The sequence below is a fragment of the Balaenoptera physalus genome (genome assembly GCF_965194825.1).
Source record: "Balaenoptera physalus genome assembly, chromosome: 1".
In the NCBI taxonomy this organism is placed as follows: Eukaryota; Metazoa; Chordata; class Mammalia; order Artiodactyla; family Balaenopteridae; genus Balaenoptera; species Balaenoptera physalus.
This window is the reverse complement of record NC_138882.1, coordinates 158,162,918-158,187,264: the sequence shown is the minus strand read 5'-3', so window position 1 is coordinate 158,187,264 and position 24,347 is coordinate 158,162,918. Positions and strand designations below refer to the sequence as shown.

Genomic DNA, 24,347 nt, shown 5'->3' with positions numbered 1-24,347 from the left:
TGTCTTGAGGAATACTGCTGTAAATGGGAGCAGAGAAATAGGGAAATAGCTGGAAAGAGAGAGTCAAGGGAGTATTCTTTATTTACTATTCCTAAGTGAGGGACAGTATAGCATATTTATATACTGATGGGAACGGCTCAGTAGAGAGACAAAAACTGTTGATACAAAAGAAAGGACAAGATAATTCCTAGGGTGATGTCCTTGAGTAGGTTAGAGGGATGGGATGGGATCCAGTCCACAACGGGATCTTGGACAGGACATGAATGGAACAGGAAAAAGGCAGAGTATTCACATTCATGTTGACAGCTATAGCAACAGGAGCATGATGGAATTATGTCTTCTAACTGCTTCCATGTCCTCAGAGAAACAGGAAGCAGCTTGTTAAAAGGGAAGGAGGTGGGTTGTTGGTCTGAAGAGAAAAAAAAGAATATGTGAAATTATCATCTAGGAAAAGTGAGAGAGCAAATGGATTGCGGAAATGCAAATTCAGCTGGGCAGTGCTAAATGCCCACTTAAGATTGGCAGTCACAAAGTTAATGTGAGACCAATCAGCATGATGTATTTTTCTCCACATTCAGCTGCCCAGGTATAAGCAAAAAATAGATGGAGAGTTGAATTTAACAAGTGTTGGAATATAGTTAGACGACTACTATGAAGGAAGAGAGGAGCAAGTTTGGAGAGAGGATATATTCACAAGGGTAATTTTAACAGTGGACCATGGACTCTAAACAGAGGAGGAGGGAAGTAAAGCCATGAAGGAACTGTGGAATGGTGGATTTTTAATTATGCCTCTCCCTCACTGTAATCTTCTTGAACAGAAGAATCATGCTATTCCTTCTTATATCCTAGCACCTGGCCCAATGCCTGGCATATATCAGATTCCTAAAGATTTGTTAACTATCCAGATTTTCTACAATAAATACTATTTGCTGATTTTTTAAATGGTTACTGAGTTGAAAAACCTCTACTTTCTCATCACCTACTCTCTGCAGTCTGACTTCACTCTCATTCCTCTCATTTGAGGGTCACCAATGACTTTTACCAAATTCAGACTCTGCTCACTTCCTCTATCCTAGGCTCAGATTCTTTGCAGTGACTAAAATTTCCCTACTCCCTTCCTTCCCTCTGTCCCCACTTCCTTCTTAATATTTCATACTCCCATGACCTCTAGGGCATTACTCTTTTCTCTCAACCTCTTAGACTGCTCTTTCTCTGCCTCCATCCTGCGGCTAAACACAGTTATTCCCTAAAAAAATTTGCCTTCAGCCTCTACCAATTTTTTCCAAAATAAACTCTTTCTTTAAAATTCCAATTATTCTATATAGATGGTACCTGAATCTTTTTCTGGCCCTATACTCTCTCCTAAGCATTAAACCTAAATTTCTAGCCATAGTCTAGATATATTTTTACCTGGAAGTTCTGAAGCAGCTAAAAATCAACTGCTCCTGGCTCTCCTATTTCTATAAATGGCACATTCATTCTAAGTCCCGCAAGGTCAAACCACAGTCACTTTTAACTCCTCCTCAACCTCATACCTTTTCTATTATCAAATTCTTTTAGCTCTTAGCTCCACATTGCCTCTTACTTTGATTCCTCAACTCCATTCCTAGAGCCACCATCCTAGGTAATAGTTTATTTAATTTTTCAATCATGTCATTTTCCTGCTTAAAACCTTTTATTAATTTTTTTTGCACTTAGAAATAAAGTTCAAATTCCCTACCATGGCTCATCAGGCTCTCTGCATTAGGCTCTTTCCTACTTTCAGCTTCATCTCCTACCACTCTGTGGTTCACACTGGAAGCCAGGCACAGCGGTCTCTGCATTCATTGGATCCACCAAATCTTTCCAAAATCAGTGTCTTTGCATTTTCTGTTCCCCCTCCCTGGAACACTTTTCTGGCTGGCTCTTTCTAATCCTTCAGTTTTCCAAAGTCATATCCTCAGAGAGGCCCTCCTGAAAACTATGTGAAATTCCCTTTCCTCATATTCTGTTATCAGATAACCTTATGTATTCCCTATATAGCACTTCATACACTGTGAAATTATCTTTTCTTTTTTTTTTATTGAACTAAGTTGATTTACAATATTGTGTTAGTTTCAGGTGTACAACAAAGTGATTCAGGCTCATTTCTTTTTTCGCTGTGCCTCGCAGCTTGCGGGATCTTAGTTCCCCAACCAGGGATTGAACCCAGGGCCACGCCAAGTCCTAACCACTGGACTGCCAGGGAACTCCCTCATTTCTTTTTTATGTGTTTATTTTGTCTCCCTCTCCCCCACTAATACCCCTTCCCAAATATAAACACTATAGACAAGAGACCATGTCTGGCTTGTCCATCATTTTCTTTTCCTAGAACAATGTGGTCACTCAATAATATTAAATGATTAAAGAATAAATCTAATTCTGGATGATCATTCCCTCTCAATTAATAATAGCCTTCTAACTCTTTACTAGTTTCTATCCTCTTTTATTTTTTTCTATTCAAATAGGGTCTGATCATATAACTTCCCTATTTAAAAAATGAAATGGTTCCCCCGCCTCCCTATGATAATAAACACAAACTCCAAATTTTAGAATTCAAGGCCCTCTTCAACATGATCCTTTTCCAACCTTCTATCCCCTACTGCTTTTTCCTCTTTTCAAATGTTACCCTCTAGCCAAATGGGATTGCATCTCACAGAACAGGACTCTAGTTCCTCACCTTCATATCTTTGTTCCTATTGTTACCTAATCCTGCAAACCTCCTCTCCCAACTTTCTACATATCCAAATCTGTTAGGAGATAACTATGAAATATAAGCAAGAAGATGGTGGCTTAGATTTGGATGGTAGAGAAGTGTGAAGAGATTATGGATGTAGATTTGGAGGTAGAGTTGGCAGGACTTGTTTAATGATGGATTGGATGTGAGGCTGAGGGAAAGGGAGGAAAAAAAGATTTGTGGCTCTAGTAACTGTAGAGATGGTGGTTCTGCTTCTGAAAAAAGGAAAGACTAGAAGAGAAACAGTCTGGGTAGAGGAGATGCATTAGAAATCAAGAATTCTGCTTTGACTATATTAAAATTAGTATGTCCTCTAGTTATCTAAGTAGCAACTGGATATATGCATCTGGAATTCAGGAGGTCAGAGCTGGAGATAAGGTTTATGAATCATCACCACGAAGCTGTATATTAAAGCCATGGGAGAGGACAAGCTCACCTTGGGAGAATGAATACAGAGGAGAAAAGGAGGCCCAATTCTGAGCCCTGGGATATTGAGCAAAGGAGTTAGGAAGAAAATTAGGAGAGAGTGACGTCACAACAGCCAAGACAATAAACTGTTTCTAAGAAGAAGTGTCTATGACTAATGCTGCTAAGAGGTCAGGTAAGGTAAGAGAGAAGTGGCCATTGGTTTAGCTGTCCGTGTAGAGTAGTAGAGACAGAAGCCTGACTGGAATGGGAAAAAATTATGTTGAATGAATCACTGTAGAACACTAATTATTCCTCAGCACAACTGAAGTCCTAAGGTATTAATGTCTTTACCAGAAACTGATATAAACCCCAAATTTCTAGCATAAAATATGGGATTATTTTTCCTAAAGATACTAGGTTGGAAAGGCAGCAAAGAGACAGATAAGTCTGGATTTGAACTCATCCTCTGCCACTTACAAGCTAAGTGTTTTTAGGACAAGTTTCTTAACCAAGTTAAGCTTCAGTTACTTCATCTATAAAATGGAAATATTAATAATACCTACCTCATAAGGTTGTTTTGATAAATAGATATTGAATGTAAAATGCTTAGTACAAGGAAGTTGTTATTGTCACTATTGTTATCATTCTTCTTTTCTTTAGATATTCCTTTTTTAAAAAAAAAAAAAAAATCACAAGACTTTATTGCCCTTAGGCTATGTTAATTGTTAAAACTAAATGTGGAAATATCTAATACAGTATTCCTAACCTATTTAAATATACATCCCATCTGGGCTTCCCTGGTGGCGCAGTGGTTAAGAATCCGCCTGTCAATGCAGGGGACAAGAGTTCGAGCCCTGGTCCGGGAAGATCCCACATGCCGCGGAGCAACTAAGCCCGTGTGCCACAACTACTAAGACTGTGCTCTAGAGGCCGCGAGCCACAACTACTGACACCCGCGTGCCTAGAGCTCATGCTCCACAACAAGAGAAGCCACCGCAATGAGAAGCCTGCGCACCGCAAAGAAGAGTAGCCCCCACTCGCCACAGCTAGAGAAAGTCCATGCACAGCAACAAAGATCCAATGCAGCCAAAAATTAATTAAAAATATATCTATAAAAAAAGTTTTTTATAAATATATAACATCCCATCTTTGTAAATATAAATAATGATACATTCACATTATGAGATTCTAATACGCCCACATGGATGGCATGATATAGGCTGAGAATTGCTTTATCTTCTACATATCCTCATCAGCCTAAATTATGTTGAGTTTTACTCTCTGAAGTCTGTATTAAGGAAAACAATAGTTATTGGAGGGGTGGATTCCCAGCACATCATTAATAACCTTAGGCTGTGCCCATGACTTCTCTCCTTCACTCATAAGGTCAACAGTATATTTCTTACTTCATTACATTTAGGGATTTTAAGCCTTTTTGTTTTATTGCTACATAAAAATAAAAACTGTTGGGCTTCCCTGGTGGCGCAGTGGTTGAGAATCTGCCTGCCAATGCAGGGGACACGGGTTCGAGTCCTGGTCTGGGAAGATCCCACATGCTGCGGAACAACTAGGCCCGTGAGCCACAATTACTGAGCCTGCGCGTCTGAAGCCTGTGCTCCGCAACGAGAGAGGCTGCGACAGGGAGAGGCCCGCGCACTGCGATGAGGAGTGGCCCCTACTTGCCGCAATTAGAGAAAGCCCTCGCACAGAAACGAAGACCCGACACAGCCATAAATAAATAAATAAATAAATAAAAATTTTTTAAATTAAAAAAATTAAAAAAAAATAAAAACTGTTGCCTTTTTAATATTACATTTAAATATTTAAATGTGTAGAAAAAGAACAGTTAGCCAAACTAAAAATTATGTATCTAAATTAAATAAAAATATGAAAAAATTTGTATGTAAAGATTTAAATAAAATACAGGAATCTTTGTATACCCATAAATAAATAATCCTAGTAGAACCCTAGCCAAAATGCTGAAAAATACTCACCGCAAAGTCAAAGTGTAATCTCCCTGCATTTTTGTTGAGGCATCTCTGACCAAGAAGGTACCATCTGGCATGTCCCGTAATTTGTCATTTACCTCCTCCCTGAAGAACAGAATTATAGGAAAAATGAAAAAAATGTAAGTGTTGGTTGTTCTTTTCATACATTATCACTAAGACTAGTTGGGAGGTGGGTACGTCTAAGGTTATAGAATTATGGGGGCTGCCAGAGGTCATTTAGTTCCTCCCCCTAGGTATTTCTTTCTGTTTTGATTTTTGGTGTTATGCAATCTAAGGAAGGGTATTTGATTTTTAAACTCTTCCAGGTTTCAACTGTCTGTAGGGAATAGTGTTTCCATTAAGCCTTTAGGGCTTCCTTAGGCAGGTATGAACTTGTAGAGTTTCAGAAAAAAACAACAGCTGTTTAGAAAGAAGATTAAGTTTAAGCAACAGTGGCAGCTGGGTCAGATCAGAGTGGGGATAATTTACTCAGTTCACAACCTTTAATATAATATTCTCCAATTTGCATTTATACTGATAACAAATTCCTTCTGCAGAGTTGGTTTAGGACTTTAAGGAACAACACTAAAAGACTCAAAGAAAATGGCAGGGCATAAAAGAACCTTGAATTATAGAACCACATGGTCTTAAAATATAAATTAAGTAGTATTTAAATATAACAGATCCTTTTATTGTACACTGCTAAAATTTAAATTTTCTGATCAATTTGAATATGAAATATATTAAGTCTTCCTTAAAAAATTAAATAAGGAATTACCATATGACCCAGAAATTCCACTTCTACACCCAAAGAACTGAAAGCAGAAACTTGAACAAACATTTATACACCAATGTTCATAGCAACATTATTCACAATAGCCCAAAGCTGTAAACAATCCAAATATTCACCAAAGCCAAATGTCCAGATGAATGAATAAATAAAAATGTGGTATATACATATAATGGAATAATATTCAGCCTTAAAAAGGAAATTCTGACACATGCTACAACATGGATGAACCTTTAAGACATTATGCTAAGTGAAATAAGCCAAACACAAAAGGACAAATGTTATATGATTCCACTTATATGAGGTACCTAGAATAGTCAAATTCATAGAAAGAGAAGGCAGGATGGTGCTTGCCAGGGGCTGGGGAGAACAGGAGGAAAGGGGAGTTAGTGTTTAATTGGTACAGAGCTTCACTTTGGGAAGATGAGAGTTCCAGAGATGGATGGTGGTGATGGTTGAACGATAATGTGAATGTACTTTATGCCACTGAACTGTATATTTAAAGATGGTTAAAATGATAAGGAAAAAAAAAAGAAATGAGTGCTACTTTGTAATGGGAGAGAACAGACAAGAGAAAGAGAAGGACAAGCATATAGAGCAATATAGAAGCAACCTGGAATCTGACTTGGCAGAAATGGATAGGAATTTTTAAAAACAAGAAAATACAATGTTCAAATTTTAAAATATATATACATATATATTTTTTCCTTCTGTAAGTTCAAAGCTTTCCAAAATCACATTTTACCCAAAAAGCAAATCTATCCTAGAGTCCTGTTTCTCAAAAGGAGGTGTGTGAAGGGTGCATAAAAATCACCTGGGGAGGTTATAAATGCAGATTCCTGGACCCTACCCCATGATGCTTGTGCATGCAAAGATTGTGGAACCATTGCCTTAGAAACAGAAAAGTAAGGAAAATTAAGTACAGATAAATATCTTTTATCCTAAAACACATGCACCTAACCTAAATGTATAGGTTTCATTTATTCAGAAGTCTATCCTCAATACAGTATTAAAAGTAATAATCACAGCCATAATTGAAAGATTTTCTTGTCACTTTTTTTGTGGGAAGAAAAGCATTCAGAAAATTTGAAAGGTTCTTTAAATGACAACTTGTGGGGCATTAAAAATGTTTTATTTTAACTCTTAATCTCAAAATTATTTTTCTAAACTTCATTCAATTATAGTACCCTTCTAGTTACCTTGAAATATCTCCCCAGTACCATTCTGCATCCTGAAGAGAAACAGAACCGTCCTTCATTCCATTTGTAATGGCTGAAGTCATTGGCTTCGGTGGCTTTGGTGGAAGAGCTAGAAGAGAAATGAATATTATTATTTTGTAGATGTAAATTATTATTTGTTTTCTAATTTCCTCAGTCAAACACAGCTCATTAACCAATGTACATTATGATTCAAATAATTATAAATCAAATTAAGAGTTATTTTATGTTAAGTGTTAAACATTAGCCAAAGAAATAATCCTTTTAGAACTCTACCAATAATTGCCTGAAAAAATGAAATATTTGAGCTATTTGCGTTTTCTTCCTTCTTATAAAATACTAACTTTTCTTTGGATTCCTTTCTCCTAGACCAGGGGTGGGGAATAGAGAACGTCTGTGCCACCATTCTTTCAAGGTGGCATTGTGAATGAGCGGCACTCCTTTCCTCCATGCCAGGAATTGGTCTCAAAATCCATGTCATTTTTTCTTTATGCAGTTTTTTTTTTTTGCCCCACCGCGTGGCCTGCGGGGATCTTAGTTCCCCAACCAGTGATTGAAACTGTGACGCCTGCAGTGGAAGCGCGGAGTCTTAACCACTGGACTGCCAAGGAAGTCCCCCAAAATCTGTGCCATTCATGCTTCCAGGCATCCATTACCAGTCCATCAGAGTGAGATGAAGTCTGTTTGTCATCCCTGCCTTAGGCAGAGGAGTGAATGAATTGCATGAATAGACACCACCCAAAATGGCTTTGAAAGCAGTGAGCTGATTCAGCTCAGTTCCCTGGTTCCCAGAAATACCTATTAAATGTCTATCATGTGCAAGAAAGTGCTAAGAAGTGGGGATACAGACTTGAGTAAGCCACCGTCCCTGGCCTTGAAGAGTTTACAGCTTTGTGAAAATGTTTGCCGTGATGTTCGCAATTAGACTGTCCATCTGGAGCATGCCCACTTTTGTCAGGCGCACTGGGGCTCCCTGGCCTTCCTGCCTCTCCAGTCCTGGCCCAATCTGCTCCCTACTTTATGATTTACTGACGATTATCATGAACCAGCTCTTCTCTAAATTTGAACATCACATCCTATGGTTTTGGTTTTTTGTTTTTCACAGTATGCTCTTTCTCACTACTTTCCATAGTCTTCTCTGTACTTCATTTTTCAGAAAAGGATGATATGAGATCTGCTTTATTTAAAAATACTGACTAGGCACCACAGCCTCTGTAGCTGAGGGCTCAGTAGCTTGATCCCATGAAAAGGAGGAGAAAGGCCAGGCAAGTGGGTATTGGGAGAGAAGTAAGCTGTTCACGTGTGCATTTATACCTATGCTTTTAACACACTTCCATAAAAAGCATTAATAAAGAAATGGACATTGAGACACTAGTCCTGACTAAAAATCAGTTGATTCTGCCTTTGTGATAACTATCAACGGGTATGTTTCATTCACATAAGAGTACTTATTTTTCATTTTCTGGTGTTAACTTAAGAACACAATATAAAATACACGCCAATTGATACAGACTGACTTCTGCACTTGACATAACCATTTACATCCATTCCTTACAGGAGACAGATTAAGTGTAAAAGATGGTCAATTTTGAGTTGCAAAAGTTGCAGAAATGACTTTGGTAGGGTTGGGTAGTGCTTTGTCAAATGGATGTCATAGTTTATTACTAGTAAAGAGAAGGGAAACGTAGTTTGCATTTCTAAAAAAAAAACTTAATAGGGGCTCTATATTTAGTGGTCATATTAGGAAAAATGATAATCTGTAGAATGAATAGTTATGTTTTGTTACAACTAATACTTTCTTTGTTAAGAAGGTTGTATTGGCCATAAAAAGGAACGAAATTGGGTCATTTGTAGAGACGTGGATCGATCTAGAGACTGTCATACAGAGTGAAGTGAGTCAGAAAGAGAAAAACAAATATCGTATATTAACACATATATGTGGAACCTAGAAAAATGGTACAGATGAACCAGTTTGCAGGGCAGAAATAGAAACACAGCTGTACAGAACAAACGTATGGACACCAAGGGGGGAAAGTGGTAGGGTGGTGGTGGTGTGATGAATTGGGAGATCAGGATTGACATATACACACTAATACGTATCAAATGGATAACTAATAAGAACCTGCTATATAAAAAAATAAATAAAATTCAAAAATTAAAAAAAAAAGGCTAAAAAAATATATGTATATTTGTACACACACACACAATATATTAAGTAATTTAAAAAATAATAAAAAGCTTGTATTGGGACTTCCCTGGTGGTGCAGTGGTTAAGAATCTGCCTGCCAATGCAGGGGATACGGGTTTGAGCCCTGGTCCGGGAAGATCCCACATGCCGTGGAGCAACTAAGCCCGTGCACCACAACTGCTGAAGCCCACACACCTAGAGCCTGTGCTCTGCAAAAAGAGAAGCCACCACAATGAGAAACCCATGCACCGCAATGAAGAGTAGCCCCTGTTTGCTGCAACTAGAGAAAGCCCACACGTAGCAACGACGACCCAATGTAGCCATATATAAATAAATTTATTTTTTTAAAAAGGGTTGTATTGAGTCTTCAATTTCAAGCGTGGCTTAAAATGTAAATATATCACATGATGCATTTAAACACAATGATACCTTTGAAGCAGTCAAACAGCATTCGTTTTGTGTTTAGAACTACAGAAGAAAATCTCTTCAAATAAAATAGTTCTAAATTAGAAAAAAAATAAACTTTTAAGTCTAAACAGATGTCCAAAAAACTTCTCTCTCAAAAGACAACATGAAGCCCCTTCACAAACAATTCAGTCCAAAAGCCATTAAGGGAGAGCTGGTCATGATGGCCAAGAGCTGGTGTCAGAGTCCAAAGCAGGTGAGGGAGGACTATGTCCATGCTTGAGGGCAGCTGCACAACAAGGATCTCAGAGCTCCAGCAGGGTGAGGAGGGAATCCTCAAGAGGGCAACTTGGCTTGGGGTGTTGAAGGTGAGTGAAGAAGAAGGGCAGTGGCCTGGGGCCTGGGTGGCACAGAGTGTTGGAGACCAAGCTAACAAGGACACGGTCCTAGGAGGTGGGCATCCCAACACAGTGGGGCAAAGCCAGATTAGGATGCAAAGAGTTTCTAATTGGGCAGGGGATGGGAGGGAGTAGGCAGAATGTAGCAATAACTATGAAAGACTGGGTAATATAGAGAAATGGATCAAATAAGTAAAACTACTATAGATAATAGGAGCTGGGGTTCTCACAGTCTAAAAAGGAAGTTACAAATATGGAAAGGTAGAGAAATAGAATGAACCCTCTGGTTTGGACTGCAATTGCAGCTATTGATGTGAACCCATGGACTTCAACAGATAGATAGATAGATAGATAGATAGATAGATAGATAGATAGATAGATAGGTATAAATGTCTGTACTTATAGAAAATACAACTATTCCCTAGCTCTGTCCCCTGAGAGGGCTTGGGATCAGCAAAATCCTAATACGCACACCTAGCACCCAGATCTTGGTTTCTAATGCCATTCTCTACTAAAAGGAACCAGGGCTCTTTGGAGAAATGGTTGAGGTGGGGCAGAGCAAGTACCAAATGAACCTGGAACATTATGTTGTGCTAAAAAGTAACCAAGTACTCAAAGAATGAGGGGCCATGATAAAAGAACAAAGAAGCCAGCTTGAAGGGGCTCCCACTACCAAATCTGGGATAACTGGAGCATCAATACAAATAACAATAGTAAGGGAATATAAGCCATTCAACAAAATAGGAATCTATGTGTCCACACAGATATAAATAAATAAATGAAACAATTGAAAGATTAATGAGGAGGAAGACATATAATTTCGAAGGCCTTCCCACAAATGCTTATTAATCACAAAAGTATTGAAAAAGACTAATATAATAGTGGAGAAATCTGGCAAATACACCTTAATCAACTAATCAAGGTTACTACCAACAGTAATGGTGAGATCACGGGCCCCCAACAGGATATATCACGAAGGACACAACATCACTTCTGCCAAATACCTGCCATATATGCATAAACTGAATCTAATCATGAGGAAATCAGACAAACCACAGACAAATCATCAGACAAACCACAACTGAAAGACATTCTACAAAATAACTGGCTTGGTGCTTCCCTGGTGGTGCAGTGGTTAAGAATCCGCCTGCCAATGCAGGGGACACGGTTCGAGCACTGGTCCAGGAAGATCCCACATGCCACGGAGCAACTAAGCCTGTGCACCACACACCTAGAGCCTGTGCTCCGCAACAAGAGAAGCCACCGCGATGAGAAGCCCATGCACCTCAACGAAGAGTAGCCCCCGCTAGCCGCAACTAGAGAAAGCCCACACGCAGCAACGAAGACCCAACACAGCCAAAAATAAATAAATAAAATAAGTAAATTTATTAAAAGAAAAAAAAAGATTCTCTCTAAAAAAAAAACAAACAAAACTGGCTTGGAATCTTCAAAAATGTTAAGGTCGTGAAAGTCAAGAAAGACTGAGGGACTGTTCCAGATTGAAGAAGACTAGAGAATCATGACAATTAAATACAATGTGTGAGTCTGGACTGGCTCCTTTTGTTATAAAAGACATTACTGGGACAATGGCAAAACCTGAATGGGATCTGAGGATGAGATGGTAGTAATGCATCAATGTTAATTTTCTGATTTTGATAGTTGTATTGTGGTTACGTTGGAGAATGTTCTTATTGGTGGGAAATACACACAAACATGGTCATCATGGACTATCATGTTGGCAACCTACTCTGAGTGGTTCAAGAAATCAAGTTCTTTGTATCGTACTTGCAACTTTTCTTTAAGTTTTAGATTGTTTCAAAAAAACTTCTTTTTTAATTAACAAAAAAGTTATAGATAATACTGTGGGGAAAGGGGAACGATGTGAATATAGGAATGCAGTTGGTCCCCTATCTCACACCATATATGCAAAAATTAACTCAAAATGGATCAAAGACCTAAATGTTAAGAGCCAAATGATATACCTGACAAAAAATTGTATCTAGAACACATGAAGAACCTTGCAACTTAACAGAAAAAAAAGTGACTAAAATTAAAAATGGGCAAAGGATCTGAATAGACATCTCTCCAAAGAAGATATACAAATGGCCCACAAGCACATGAAAAGATATTCAATATCATTAGGCATCACAGAAATGAAAATCAAACCGCAATGAGATACCACTTCATACCCACTAGGATGACTATAATCAAAGAGTCAGATAATAACAAGTGTTGGTGAGAATGTGGAGAAATTGGAACTTTCATACACTGCTGATGAAAATGTAAAATGATGCAACTGGTTGGAAAACAGTCTAGTAGTTCCTCAAAAGGTTAAACGTACAGTCACCATATAACCCAGCAATTTCAATCCTATCTGTATATTTCAAGAGAAATGGAACATACAACCATACAAAAACTAGTATATAAATGTTCATAGCTGTATTATTTATAATAGCCAAAAAGTGGAAACAACCCAAATGAATAAATAAAGTGTTGTGTGAATACATATACATATAATTAAATATTATATTTAGTATTTAATTATAAATTAAAAGGCAGTAAAAAGGAATAAAACATGCTGTAACATGGATGAACCATGAAAACATTAGACTAAGTGAAAAAACAGTCATGAAAGACCACATATTATATGATTCCATTGTCCAGAACATGAAAATCTATAGAAGACAAAGAAGAATAATGGTTGCCTAGGGTTGAGTTGAAGGGGAAAAGGGAATGACAGTTAATGTATGCAGTTACGTATGCAGGTTTCTTTGGGGGGTAATGAAAATGTTCCAAAATTGCTTGTGGTGATGGCTGCACAACTCTGTGAATATATTAAACACTACTGAATCATATACTTTTTAAGTGGATGAATTGTATGGTATGTGAATTATATCTCAATGAAGCTGTTTTAAAAACAAAAATCAGACTTCTGAAATCACTAGATGGGGGAGAGCTTGCTATAATCCATACTTTTTTTTCTAACTGGCTACTTATTTATACCTATCTTCTTTGAAAAGGACGTGGCTTATAAAAGTAGCAACAGTTGGAACTATAATTTTGTAGAATTTAAAATTCTTCTACGTATAAGGATTAACAGTTTAAACGTGTGCTATACAAAAGCACTTTGTTATCACTATGAAAGGTACAAAGACAAGGCACTCAAAAGAACAAATCTAGAGGGAATGACACTTAGAAACACCTAACCATAATTCTCAGCAGAATGAGGTAAATAACTATAATAAAAGTAAAGTAAGGTGCAATGAAAACCCAGCAAAAGGAACAATTTATCCTCTCCTGGGGAAACTTCAAGTTCAAACACTGGGCTTCTCAAACCTAGTCCTTACTGAACTGAATGCCATGACCAGGAGGGCCCAACAAGAACCAATTCGCCTCCTTGAATCAGCAGGTAGGTTACAACCTAATCACCAAAAGGAGCCACAGAGACTTGCTGCTGTCTATATTCCTTCTCGGGGGGAGCTCTATCCTGAACTGAGTTGACCAGCAGCATGGGGAATCTGCTATTTATGGATAATTACAGTTTACTGATAGCTCCACCACCACCAAACAGATAATGACCACGTCACATGTATTACAGAGGGCTCCCATAGCCTCCTTATAACTTGCTTTTCTCATCTGCAGAAATATAAGAAGAATGAAATGATTATAAAGCTGTTCCTACATAAAGTTGCTAAAAGAACACAATTAAGAATGAATGAAATACTGGCCTATTTCTACATTCTCATCTATCATCACTCCATACATATATTAAACAAGTATTTACTGAATACCTTCTATGTTCTAAAAGCTGGGAATATAGCAATGAACTAGACAGACACAGTCTTTATACTTATGAACTTTATAATCCAAAAGGATAAACTTCAAGATAATTCATCATTCTTAAAATCATGAGTATGTTCAAATTTAGTTCAACTAAATTGAGTCTTCAAACTAAATGTTTTGCTTTCTCTAGCAGTTGATCTCCCTCCCATGTAAATTATAGAATTTACTGGACAAAAGTAAGTAAAAATTTACCTTACATAACCTTCTTATTACATGGAGATAAGCATATTTTTATCTATATGTCACTTCCAGATTATGATATTATAAATAAAGGGAAAAATTACAAATCACATACATTTTAAGTAGGTCAAGTGGAACACATAAAGGGAGAAGCTAATTAGGGTACATTAATTACCTTTCAACCCCTTGACAAAGTGATTCTTGCACTGAGTAAGCACTGCAGTGCTGAGTGATAAATTAAATGCTCCTGAGCAAATATTGGGCTGGCCAAAAAATTTGTTCAGGTTTTTCCATAAGATTTTACAGGAAAACCCAAAAGAACTTTTTGGCCAACCCAATACCTTCCTACATAAGTATCCATAAAATACCTAGCACTTTTGTTTCTATCTAGTAGACAATGAACAGTACTTCTCTTCCCATTTTGAAAAAGTATATTACAAGTTTTAAAATATTAGCAATACATAAAGATGTTTCAAATCCAGTTTTTAATATGTAGACATAAGAACAAACATATACACATATATGTTTGTGTGTATGTATATACATGCATAAAAACATCTGGAAGAATACACAAACTGCTAATAGTGTATACAACAGGAATGTTGGGAGCAACACAGGAGAGCACTTTACCTATATATGCATGCTTTATTTATGTATGTTTTAAAAAAACAAAAACAAAAATGGTTATGAATAATTTTTCATTTTAATTTGTTGTGTCTTCTGACTTTTTTAAAAAAACTTTCAAAAATTCACTTTGATTTTTTTTAATTAAAGAAAGTGTTCAGGGGCTACAATGCTGTAAAAAAATTATTTCTTTGGTCATAATCTACAAATAATGTACAAATAGGAGATTAAAGTATTGTATCAAAGTTAAATGTACTGGGCTTCCCTGGTGGCACAGTGGTTAAGAATCTGCCTGCCAATGCAGGAGACACGGGTTCAAGCCCTGGTCTAGGAAGATCCCACATGCCACAGAGCAGCTAAGCCTGTGCACCACAACTACTGAGCCTGTGCTCTAGAGCCCACGAGTCACAACTACTGAGCCCACATGCCACAACTACTGAAGCCCATGCACCTAGAGCCCGTGCTCCGCAACGAGAAGCCACCGCAATGAGAAACCCACACTGCAATGAAGAATAGTCCCCACTCGCTGCAACTAGAGAAAGCCTGCATGCAGCAATGAAGACCCAACACAGCCAAAAATAAATTAATTAATTAAAAAAAAAAAACTACTAGAGCTAATAAATAAGTTTGGCAAAGTTGTAGTGGTCCAAGATCAACACATAAAAGTCAGTTATATTTCTATAAACCAGCAATGAATAATCTGAAAGAAAATTAAGAAAACAATTCCATCAATAAGTGGAAACACATCCCAGGTTCACAGATGGACAAAAGCAATCTACAGATCCAATGTAATCCCTATCAAAATTGCAATAGGCTTTTTGTAGGACTAGAAAAAGCAATCAAATTCATATGGAATTAAAAGGGACCCTGAATAACCAAAATAATCTTGAAAACGAAGAACAAGGTTAGAAGATTCACACTTCCCTGTTTTAAAACTTACTATAAAGCTATAGTAATCAAAACAGGATGATACTGGCAGAAGGACAGACACACAGACTAATGGAACAGAACTGACAAATCAGAAATAAACCTTCATATGTATATGGTAAACTGCTTTAGGACAAGAGTCCAAAGACCATCTTTGGGAAAGTCTTTACAACATGTGGGGCTGGGGAAACTGTATATTCATATGCAAAATAATGCAGTTAAACTCCTACCTCACGCTATAAAAAAAAAAATTAATACAAACTGTATAAAGTTCTAAATGTAAGAGCCAAAACTATAAATATCTTAGAAGAAAATATATAGGGAAATCTTCACAACATTAGATTTGGTAATAATTTCTTCGATTTGACACCAAAAACACAGGCAAAAGGGAAAAAATAAACTGGAATTCATCAAAATTTAAAACTTTTAGGGACCTCCCAGGCAGTCCAGTGGTTAGGAGTCCACGCTCCTACTGCAGGGGGCATGGGTTCGATCCCTGGTTAGGGAACTAGATCCTGCATGCTGTGAGGTGTGGCCAAAAAATGAAGTTAAAAAAATTTTTTTTAACCTTTGTGCATCAAAGGACACCATCAAAAAAGTGAAAAAGACAACTCACAGAATGGGAGGAAGTATTTGCAAATCATAGATCTACAAGGGTTTAATATCCAGAATACATAAAGAACAAATCAACCAAAAACAAACAACTGAATTTAAAAAATGGGCAAAGGACTTGAATAGTATTTCTCCAAAGCAGATATACGAAAGGCCAATAGCACATGAAAAGATTATTATTAGTTATTAGAGAACTGCAAATCAAAACCACAATGAGTTATCACTTCATACCTATTAGGATGGCTATTATCAAAATAACAGAAAATAGCAAATGATGGCAAACATCTGAAGAAATTGGAACCCTGGTTCATTGGTGCTGGGAATGTAAAAACGGTACAGATGCTGTGAAAACAATTTGGTGGTTCCTTAAAAAGTTAAACATAAAATTACCAGATTATCCAGCAATTCCACTTGTAGGTATACACTCAAATGAATTAAAAGCAATGACTCAAACAGATACTTGTACACCAGTGTTCACAGCAGCATTATTCACAATAGCCAAAGGCAGAAACAAACCAACGTCCATCAACAGAAGAACAGACAAATAAAATGTGGTATACACATATAAAGGAATATTATTCAGCCTTAAAAAAGAATGAAATTCTGATACAGGTTACAACATGAATAAATCCTGAATGCATAATGCTAAGTGAAATAAGCCAGACAAAAAAGGATAAATACTGTATATTTATCTCAACTTATATGAAGTACCCAGAATAGGCAAATTAATAGAGACAGAAAGTAGATAGAGGTTACCAGGAACTGTGGGGTGGGGAGAACGGAGGAATTATCGTCTATTAGGTACTAAGTTTCTGTTAGCGATGATGAAAAATTCTGGAAATTGATAGTGGTACTGGTTGCACAACATTATGAATTTACTTAATGCCACTGAATTACACACTTAAAATGGTTAAAATTATAAATTTTATATTCTGTATATATTAGAACACTTTTTTTAAATTGCACAACCAGAATCTTTTCTTTTTGTCTTCCTACACAATACCAAATAAATGGCTAAGGTGATTTCTACTAAAATGGTCATGACAGGGGCTTCCCTGGTGGCGCAGTGGTTAAGTGCCAATGCAGGGGACACAGGTTCAAGCCCTGGTCCCGGAAGATCCCACATGCCGCGGAGCAGCTGGGCCCGTGAGCCACAATTACTGAGCCTGCGCGTCTGGAGCCTGTGCTCCGCAACAAGAGAGGCCGCGATACTGAGAGGCCCGCGCACTGCGATGAAGAGTGGCCCCCACTTGCCACAACTGGAGAAAGCCCTCGCACAGAAACGAAGACCCAAACACAGCCATAAATAAAAATAAAAATTAAAAAAAAAAAAGCTACATTTAAAAAAAAAAAAAAAAAAAAAAGAACCCACCTGCCAATGCAGGGGACACGGGTTCAGGCCCTGGTCCAGGAAGATCCCATGTGCCGTGGAGCAACTAAGCCCATGCACCACAACTACTGAGCCTGCGCTCTAGAGCCTGTGAGCCGCAACTACTGAGCCCACGAGCCACAACTACTGAAGCCCACGCACCTAGAGCCCATGCTCTGCAACAAGAGAAGCCACTGCAATGAGAAGCCCACGCACCGCAACAAAGAGTAGCCCCCACTCACCGCAACTAGAGGAAGCCCACACAGAGCAACGATGACCCAACACACTAAAAAAAAAATAAATAAATTTTAAAAAAAGCTTTAAAAATAAATAAAATAGGGCTTCCCTGGTGGCACAGTGGTTGAGAATCTGCCTGCCAGTGCAGGGGACACAGGTTCGAGCCCTGGTCTGGGAGGATCCCACATGCCGTGGAGCAGCTAGGCCCGTGAGCCACAACTACTGAGCCTGCGCATCTGGAGCTTGTGCTCCGCAACAAGAGAGGCCGCGATAATGAGAGGCCCACGCACCGCGATGAAGAGTGGCCCCCGCTTGCCGCAACTGGAGAAAGCCCTCGCACAGAAACGAAGACCCAACACAGCCATAAATAAATAAATAAATAAATAAAAATTAAAAAATAAAAATAGAAACTAAATAAATAAATAAATAAAATAAAAAAATAAAATGGTCGTGACATAGACAAAGCACTCTTCTCTTGATAATGGTGCAACAGTTCTCAAAGTGTGATCCACAAACCCTCGAGAGCCCCTGAGGCTTTTTCAGGGAATATACAAGGTCAAAACTATTTTCATATTAATATTTCCTTTTTCACTTAATTATGGTTCACTGATAGTGTATAAGCATCTTGGATAAAAGATAAATCAAAGCAGTGGAAGCAGACTGTACTATTTCATCAGTCTAGTCACTCTATTCTTCACTATCACACACCTGAGTTTAAAAAAAAAGTCAGTTGGACTTAAAAATGTCCAACATAAAGCAGTAAAAAATTTTATTACACCTCTAGCTTTATTTTATTAAAATATATATCCTTAAAATTTTATAAACCTTGACCCTTGAGTACACATCTTTTTAATATTCTGTGTGACAAAATGAAAAATACATATAAAGCAGTTCTGCACAATGCAATGACAGTTATCTTGAAGAAAAACACTTAAGAGATTGACTTGCAAGCTACTTTCTCCATAGAACTCTATTTTTAACTTTATAAGTGGCTAACAAACTATAATTATTCAGACTTGGGTATTTGGCAGACATTTTTCCTAAAAATAAATAAAGCTTCTCACTTTACAGAAAACTACGGACAGTATTTGTTGCCATTGATAAAAGAGTTTTCAAAAGAATATTACAATTTTTGTAAAACTTGAAAACTTCCCAATAACTTTAAAACTTTTCTGCTGAGGTCAACAGTGATATTAATATTACTTAATATTGCAGAATGCAATGTGAAAACACCTGGAAGACCTACATAATTCAGTCAACTAATATTTTCAAAAAGACTGCTATAGGCTGAATGTTTGTATCTTATATGACCAGGCCACCCAAGACAGCTGTTTTCCTGCTCTCTGTACATCCCCTGCTCCACCAGTCCCTGCTTCACCTACACCTACACACATGACTGACCTTCCTTCTTTTTTTTTTTTTTAAATATATTTATTTATTTATTTTTATTTTTGGCTGTGTTGGGTCTTTTTGCTGCATGCGGGCTAAGCGGTGAGCAGGGGCTACTCTTCGTTGTGGTACACAGGCTTCTCACTGCGGTGGCTTCTCTTGTTGCAGAGCACGGGCTCTAGGCACACGGGCTTCAGTAGTTGTGGCTCGTGGGCTCAATAGTTGTGGATCGCGGGCTCTAGAGCTCAGGCTCAGTACTTGTGGTGCACAAGCTTAGCTGCTCCGCGGCATGTGGGATGTTCCCAGAGCAGGGCTCGAACCTGTGTCCCCTGCATTGGCAGGAGGATTCTTTACCACCACGCCACCAGGGAAGCCCCTGACCTTCCCTTTTAATCATAGAATCTAGGCAATCACCTGCTCCGCACCAGCTAGTGACTGTTTTAATCTTTAGATCAGAACTATCTCCACTATGACAGTTTATCAAAGGCGTGTGCGCCTCTGTTGGTTCCTTGGTAACCAATGAGCCAACCTGATGTGAATCATTCCGCTCCCCCTCCTCCGGTAGCCGTCTGCTGTTTATGTAAGATTCACCCACTTATGAAACCACTGATATCTCTATCGCTGACTCCAGGCTCTGTCTTCAGTCTTGAGGTAGAGCAAGTACAGGTAGGGCTTGCAAGCCTGCAGGGTGCAGCCCAGCATATCTCCACAAAATTCTTATGTTAAACCCTAACTCCCAACATGATGGTATTTGGAGGTGTGGGTCTCTGGGAGGTCATTAGGTCATGAGGGTGGAGCCTTCATGAATGGGATTAGTATCCTTATGAAAGAGACCCAAGAGACCTCCCTTGCCCTTTCCACCATGTGAGGACATAGGGGAGAACAGACACCTATGAATGTGAAAGTGGGTTCTCACCAGATACCAAATCTGACTGAGCCTTGATTGTAGATTTCTCAGCCTCCAGAACTGTGAACAATAAATTTCTGCGGTTGATAAGCCACTCCATCTAAAGTATTTTCATTATAGCAGCCCAAATGGACTACAACAATTCATGATGTTATAAAATCATACATGGGTAAGAAATCCATTAAAGTACAAGATAGACCAATGGATTGTAATATAACAGAGTTTGAAAAGTTCTTTGATATGGTTCTTGATTACACATTTCAACTAATCTTTAAGAAACTATCAAAGTTTTGGTAAAGTGTCAAGGAAGACCTTAAACACTAATATTAATTATATTAAAATATCCCTCCCTTTTGCAACTACCTATCTGTGTAAGACTAGACTTTTCTTCATAGACTTCAACCAAAACATATCACACTTCGCAAAGAAGTAAAGGGACTTCCCTGGTGGCACAGTGGTTAAGAATCCACCTGCCAATGCATGGGACACGGGTTCGAGCCCTGGTCTGGGAAGATCCCACATGCTTCGGAGCAACTAAGCCCATGCACCACAACTACTGAGCCTGCGCTCTAGAGCCCATGTGCCACAACTACTGAAGCCCACACGCCTAGAGCCCGTGCTCTGCAACAAGAAAAGCCACCACAGTGAGAAGCCCGCACACTGCAATGATGAGTAGCCCCTGCTCGCCGCAACTACAGAAAGCCTGCATGCAGCAACGAAGACCCAACATAGCCAAAAAATAAATAAAATTTTAAAAAAGGAGTAAATATGAGAATCCATCTGCCTTTTATTAACCAGAGATTAAAGAGATTCGAAAAAAAAATGTAAACCAATGCCATTCTTCTAACTAAATTTGTTTGGAAATTATTTTTCATTTAAAATGTCATTTATGTTACATGTAATGGTTTTGTTATTGCTATTTTTGTTATTTTTAAAAATTCATTAATTTATTTATTTTGGCTGCACCGTGTCTTAGTTGCGGCACACAGGATCTTCATTGCAGCATGTGGGATCTTTTAGTTGCAGCATGCGGACTCTTAGTTGCGGCATGCGGACTTCTTAGTTGCAGCATGCAGAATTCTTAGTTGCGGCATGTGGACTCTTAGGTGCAGCATGCATGCAGGATCTAGTTCCCCGACCAGGGATTGAACCCAGGCCCCCTGCGTTGGGTGTGCAGAGTCTTACCCACTGGACCACCAGGGAAGTCCCTGTTATTGTTATTTTTAAATGAATAAGGTAAACATTTTCAAATTTTCTCAGTTTTAATTTCTAATACAGTAACAATAGACATAACTCCCATAAACCAAAACACTTTAGGGTCTTCAATAGTGTTTAAGGGTGTAAAGGGTCCCAAATCAAAAAGTTCAAGAACTGCTAATCTAATCAGGCCTGTGTTCAAATCAAAAAGGAATTTTTTTCACTACCACTTTTTGTTCATGTACAAAAGGTTTTATATATAGCTGAATTGTACCCTGAAACCAAAAAAACGAGCTAGGATAAAGAAGAGGCTCAGGTTCCAATCCTACAACCTATTCAGAAGGCCATATGTGTTACAGAATAAAACATGCCTCAGCGAAGGGGATCAGAATATACCACCCCAAAGTATGCCACTTTGGCATGAGGATTATTTTGAGCTGAAGGCCATTTAAGAAACAGCAGACACAAAAGGAACTCTCTGCCCTCCCCTTTTCTGTCTAAAGGCAGGGCATATATTTCTATTTGTAAAGAAATCTCCCTCTCCCATACCAGGAAGAGGAGAATGACTCGATCACCAGAAATGACTTTTATCACAGGAGACAGAACCAACTGGAGTCTGCATAAACAAACCTTACTAAAACGAACTTTATCTTCCATTAATTTCCCCATATATTTACCTTCCCACAATTTACTACCCCTAGAATCCCAAATCCTTTTAACTTTGTCTAGTCACTTCTCCACAATTTATCACCCTTTCTTAAAATGGTATACAAGCTCTCACTGGTTTTTCAAAAAGATTTTAAAAATAGACAAATATTTAGCTAGACTTACCAAGAAAAAAAGAGAGAGGACTCAAATAAAATCAGAAATGAAAGGGAAGACATTAGCACTGATACCACAGAAATACAAAGGATCATAAGAGACCACTATGAATAATTACATGTCAAAAAACTGGACAACCCAGAAGATATGGAAACATTCCTAGAAACATACAACCTACCAAGACTGAATCATGAAGAAATAGAAAATATGAACAGACCAGTTACTAGCAAGGAGATTGAATCAGTATCAAAAATCACCCCAACAAACAGAAGTCCAGGGCCAGATGGCTCCACTAGTGAGTTCCACCAAACATTTTAAAAAGAATTAATACCAATCCTTCTCAAACTCTTACAAATAATAGAAGAGGAAGGGACACTTCCAAACTCATTTTTGTGAGGTCAGCATTACCTTAAAACCAAAACTAAACAAGGATACTTCCAGAAAATTAAAGGCCAATATCTCCAGTGAACACAGATGCAAAAATCATCACCAAAATATTAGCCAACTGAATTCAACAATACATTAACAGGATCATACATCATGATCAAGTGGGATTTATTCCAGGAATGCAAATATGGTTCAACATCCACAAAGCACCATGTTGTGATATACCACATTAACAAAATGAAGGATAAAAGTTATATGGTCATCTCAATAGATGCAGAAAAAGCATTTGACAAAACTGAAAATCTATTAATGATTAAAAACTCTCAACAAGGTGGGTACAGAGGGGTGACTTCCCTGGTGGTCCAGTGGCTAAGACTCTGCGCTCCCAATGCAGGGGGCCCAGGTTTGATCCCTGGTCAGGGAACTAGATCTCACATGCTGCAACTAAGAGTTCAATGCCACAACTAAAAATCCTGCATGCTGCAACTAAAGATCCCACATGCCACAACTGAAAGATCCTGCATGACTCAACTAAAGATCCCCCATGCCACAACGAAGATCCCACATGCCACAACTAAGACCTGAGGCAGCCAAATAAATAAATGTTTTTTTAAAAAAAGGTGGGTACAAAGGGAACATACCTCAACACAATAAAGACCATATATGATAAGCCCACAGCTAACATCATATGCAATAATAAAAAGCTGAAAGCTTTTTTAAGGAACAAGACTTTTTAATTAATTAATTAATTTGTTTATTTATTTATTTATTTTTGGTTGCATTGGGTCTTGTGCCGTGCGCAGGCTTTCTCTAGTTGTGGCGAGCAGGGGCTACTCTTCGTTGCGGTGTGCGGGCTTCTCATTGTGGTGGCTTCTCTTGTTGTGCAGCACACGCTATAGGCAAACGGGCTTCAGTAATTGCGGCACGCAGGCTCAGTAGTTGTGAATCACGGGCTCTAGAGTGCAGGCTCAGTAGTTGTGGCGCACGGGCTTAGTTGCTCTGCGGCATGTGGGATTTTCCTGGACCAGGGTTCGAACCCGTGTCCCCTGCATTGGCAGGCGGGTTCTTAACCACTGTGCCACCAGGGAAGCCCAACAAGACAACTCTTATTCACCACTTTTATTCAAAGCAGTTTTGAAAGTCCTAGCCAGGGCAATTAGGAAAAAAAAAAAAGAAAAGGCATCCAAATTGGACAGGAAGAAGTAAAATTACCTCTATTTGCAGATGACGATATATTACATATAGAAAACCCTAAGGACTCCATCAAAAAAACTGTTAGAACTAATAAACAAACTCAGTATAGCTGCAAGATACAAAATCAATATATAAAAACCAATTGCATTTCTATACTAATAATGAGCCATAAGAAAGAGAAATTAAGAAAACAATCCCATTTACAACTGGATCAAAAAGAATAAAATACCTAAGAATAAATTTAACCAAGGAGGTGAAAGATCTCTACACTGAAAACTATAAGGCACTGATGAAAGAAACTGAAGAAGACACAACTAAATGGAAAGATATTCCACGCTCATGGATTGGAAGAAAAACTGTTAAAATGTTCATACTACCCAAAGCAATCTACAGATTCAATGCAATCCCTATCCAAATTCCGATGGCATTTTTCACAGAAATAGAAGAAACAATCCTAAAACTGGCACGGAACTACAAAAGACCCCAAATAGTCAAAGCAATCTTGAGAAG

At 38.2% G+C, this 24,347-nt stretch overlaps 1 protein-coding gene across 1 annotated transcript in view; it reads right to left on the bottom strand.

The window, feature by feature from the left end:
• LOC309657344 (phosphatidylinositol 3-kinase regulatory subunit gamma) overlaps positions 1-24,347 on the bottom strand; it is an 86,842-nt gene that overhangs the window by 30,449 nt on the left and 32,046 nt on the right. The window contains exons 2-3 of the mRNA XM_082454655.1: positions 7,141-7,249; positions 5,158-5,256 (exon numbers count right to left, since the gene is read on the bottom strand). Of these exons, the coding sequence (XP_082310781.1) occupies positions 5,158-5,256; positions 7,141-7,249 (208 nt within the window). The remainder of the gene's footprint in view (positions 1-5,157; positions 5,257-7,140; positions 7,250-24,347) is intronic.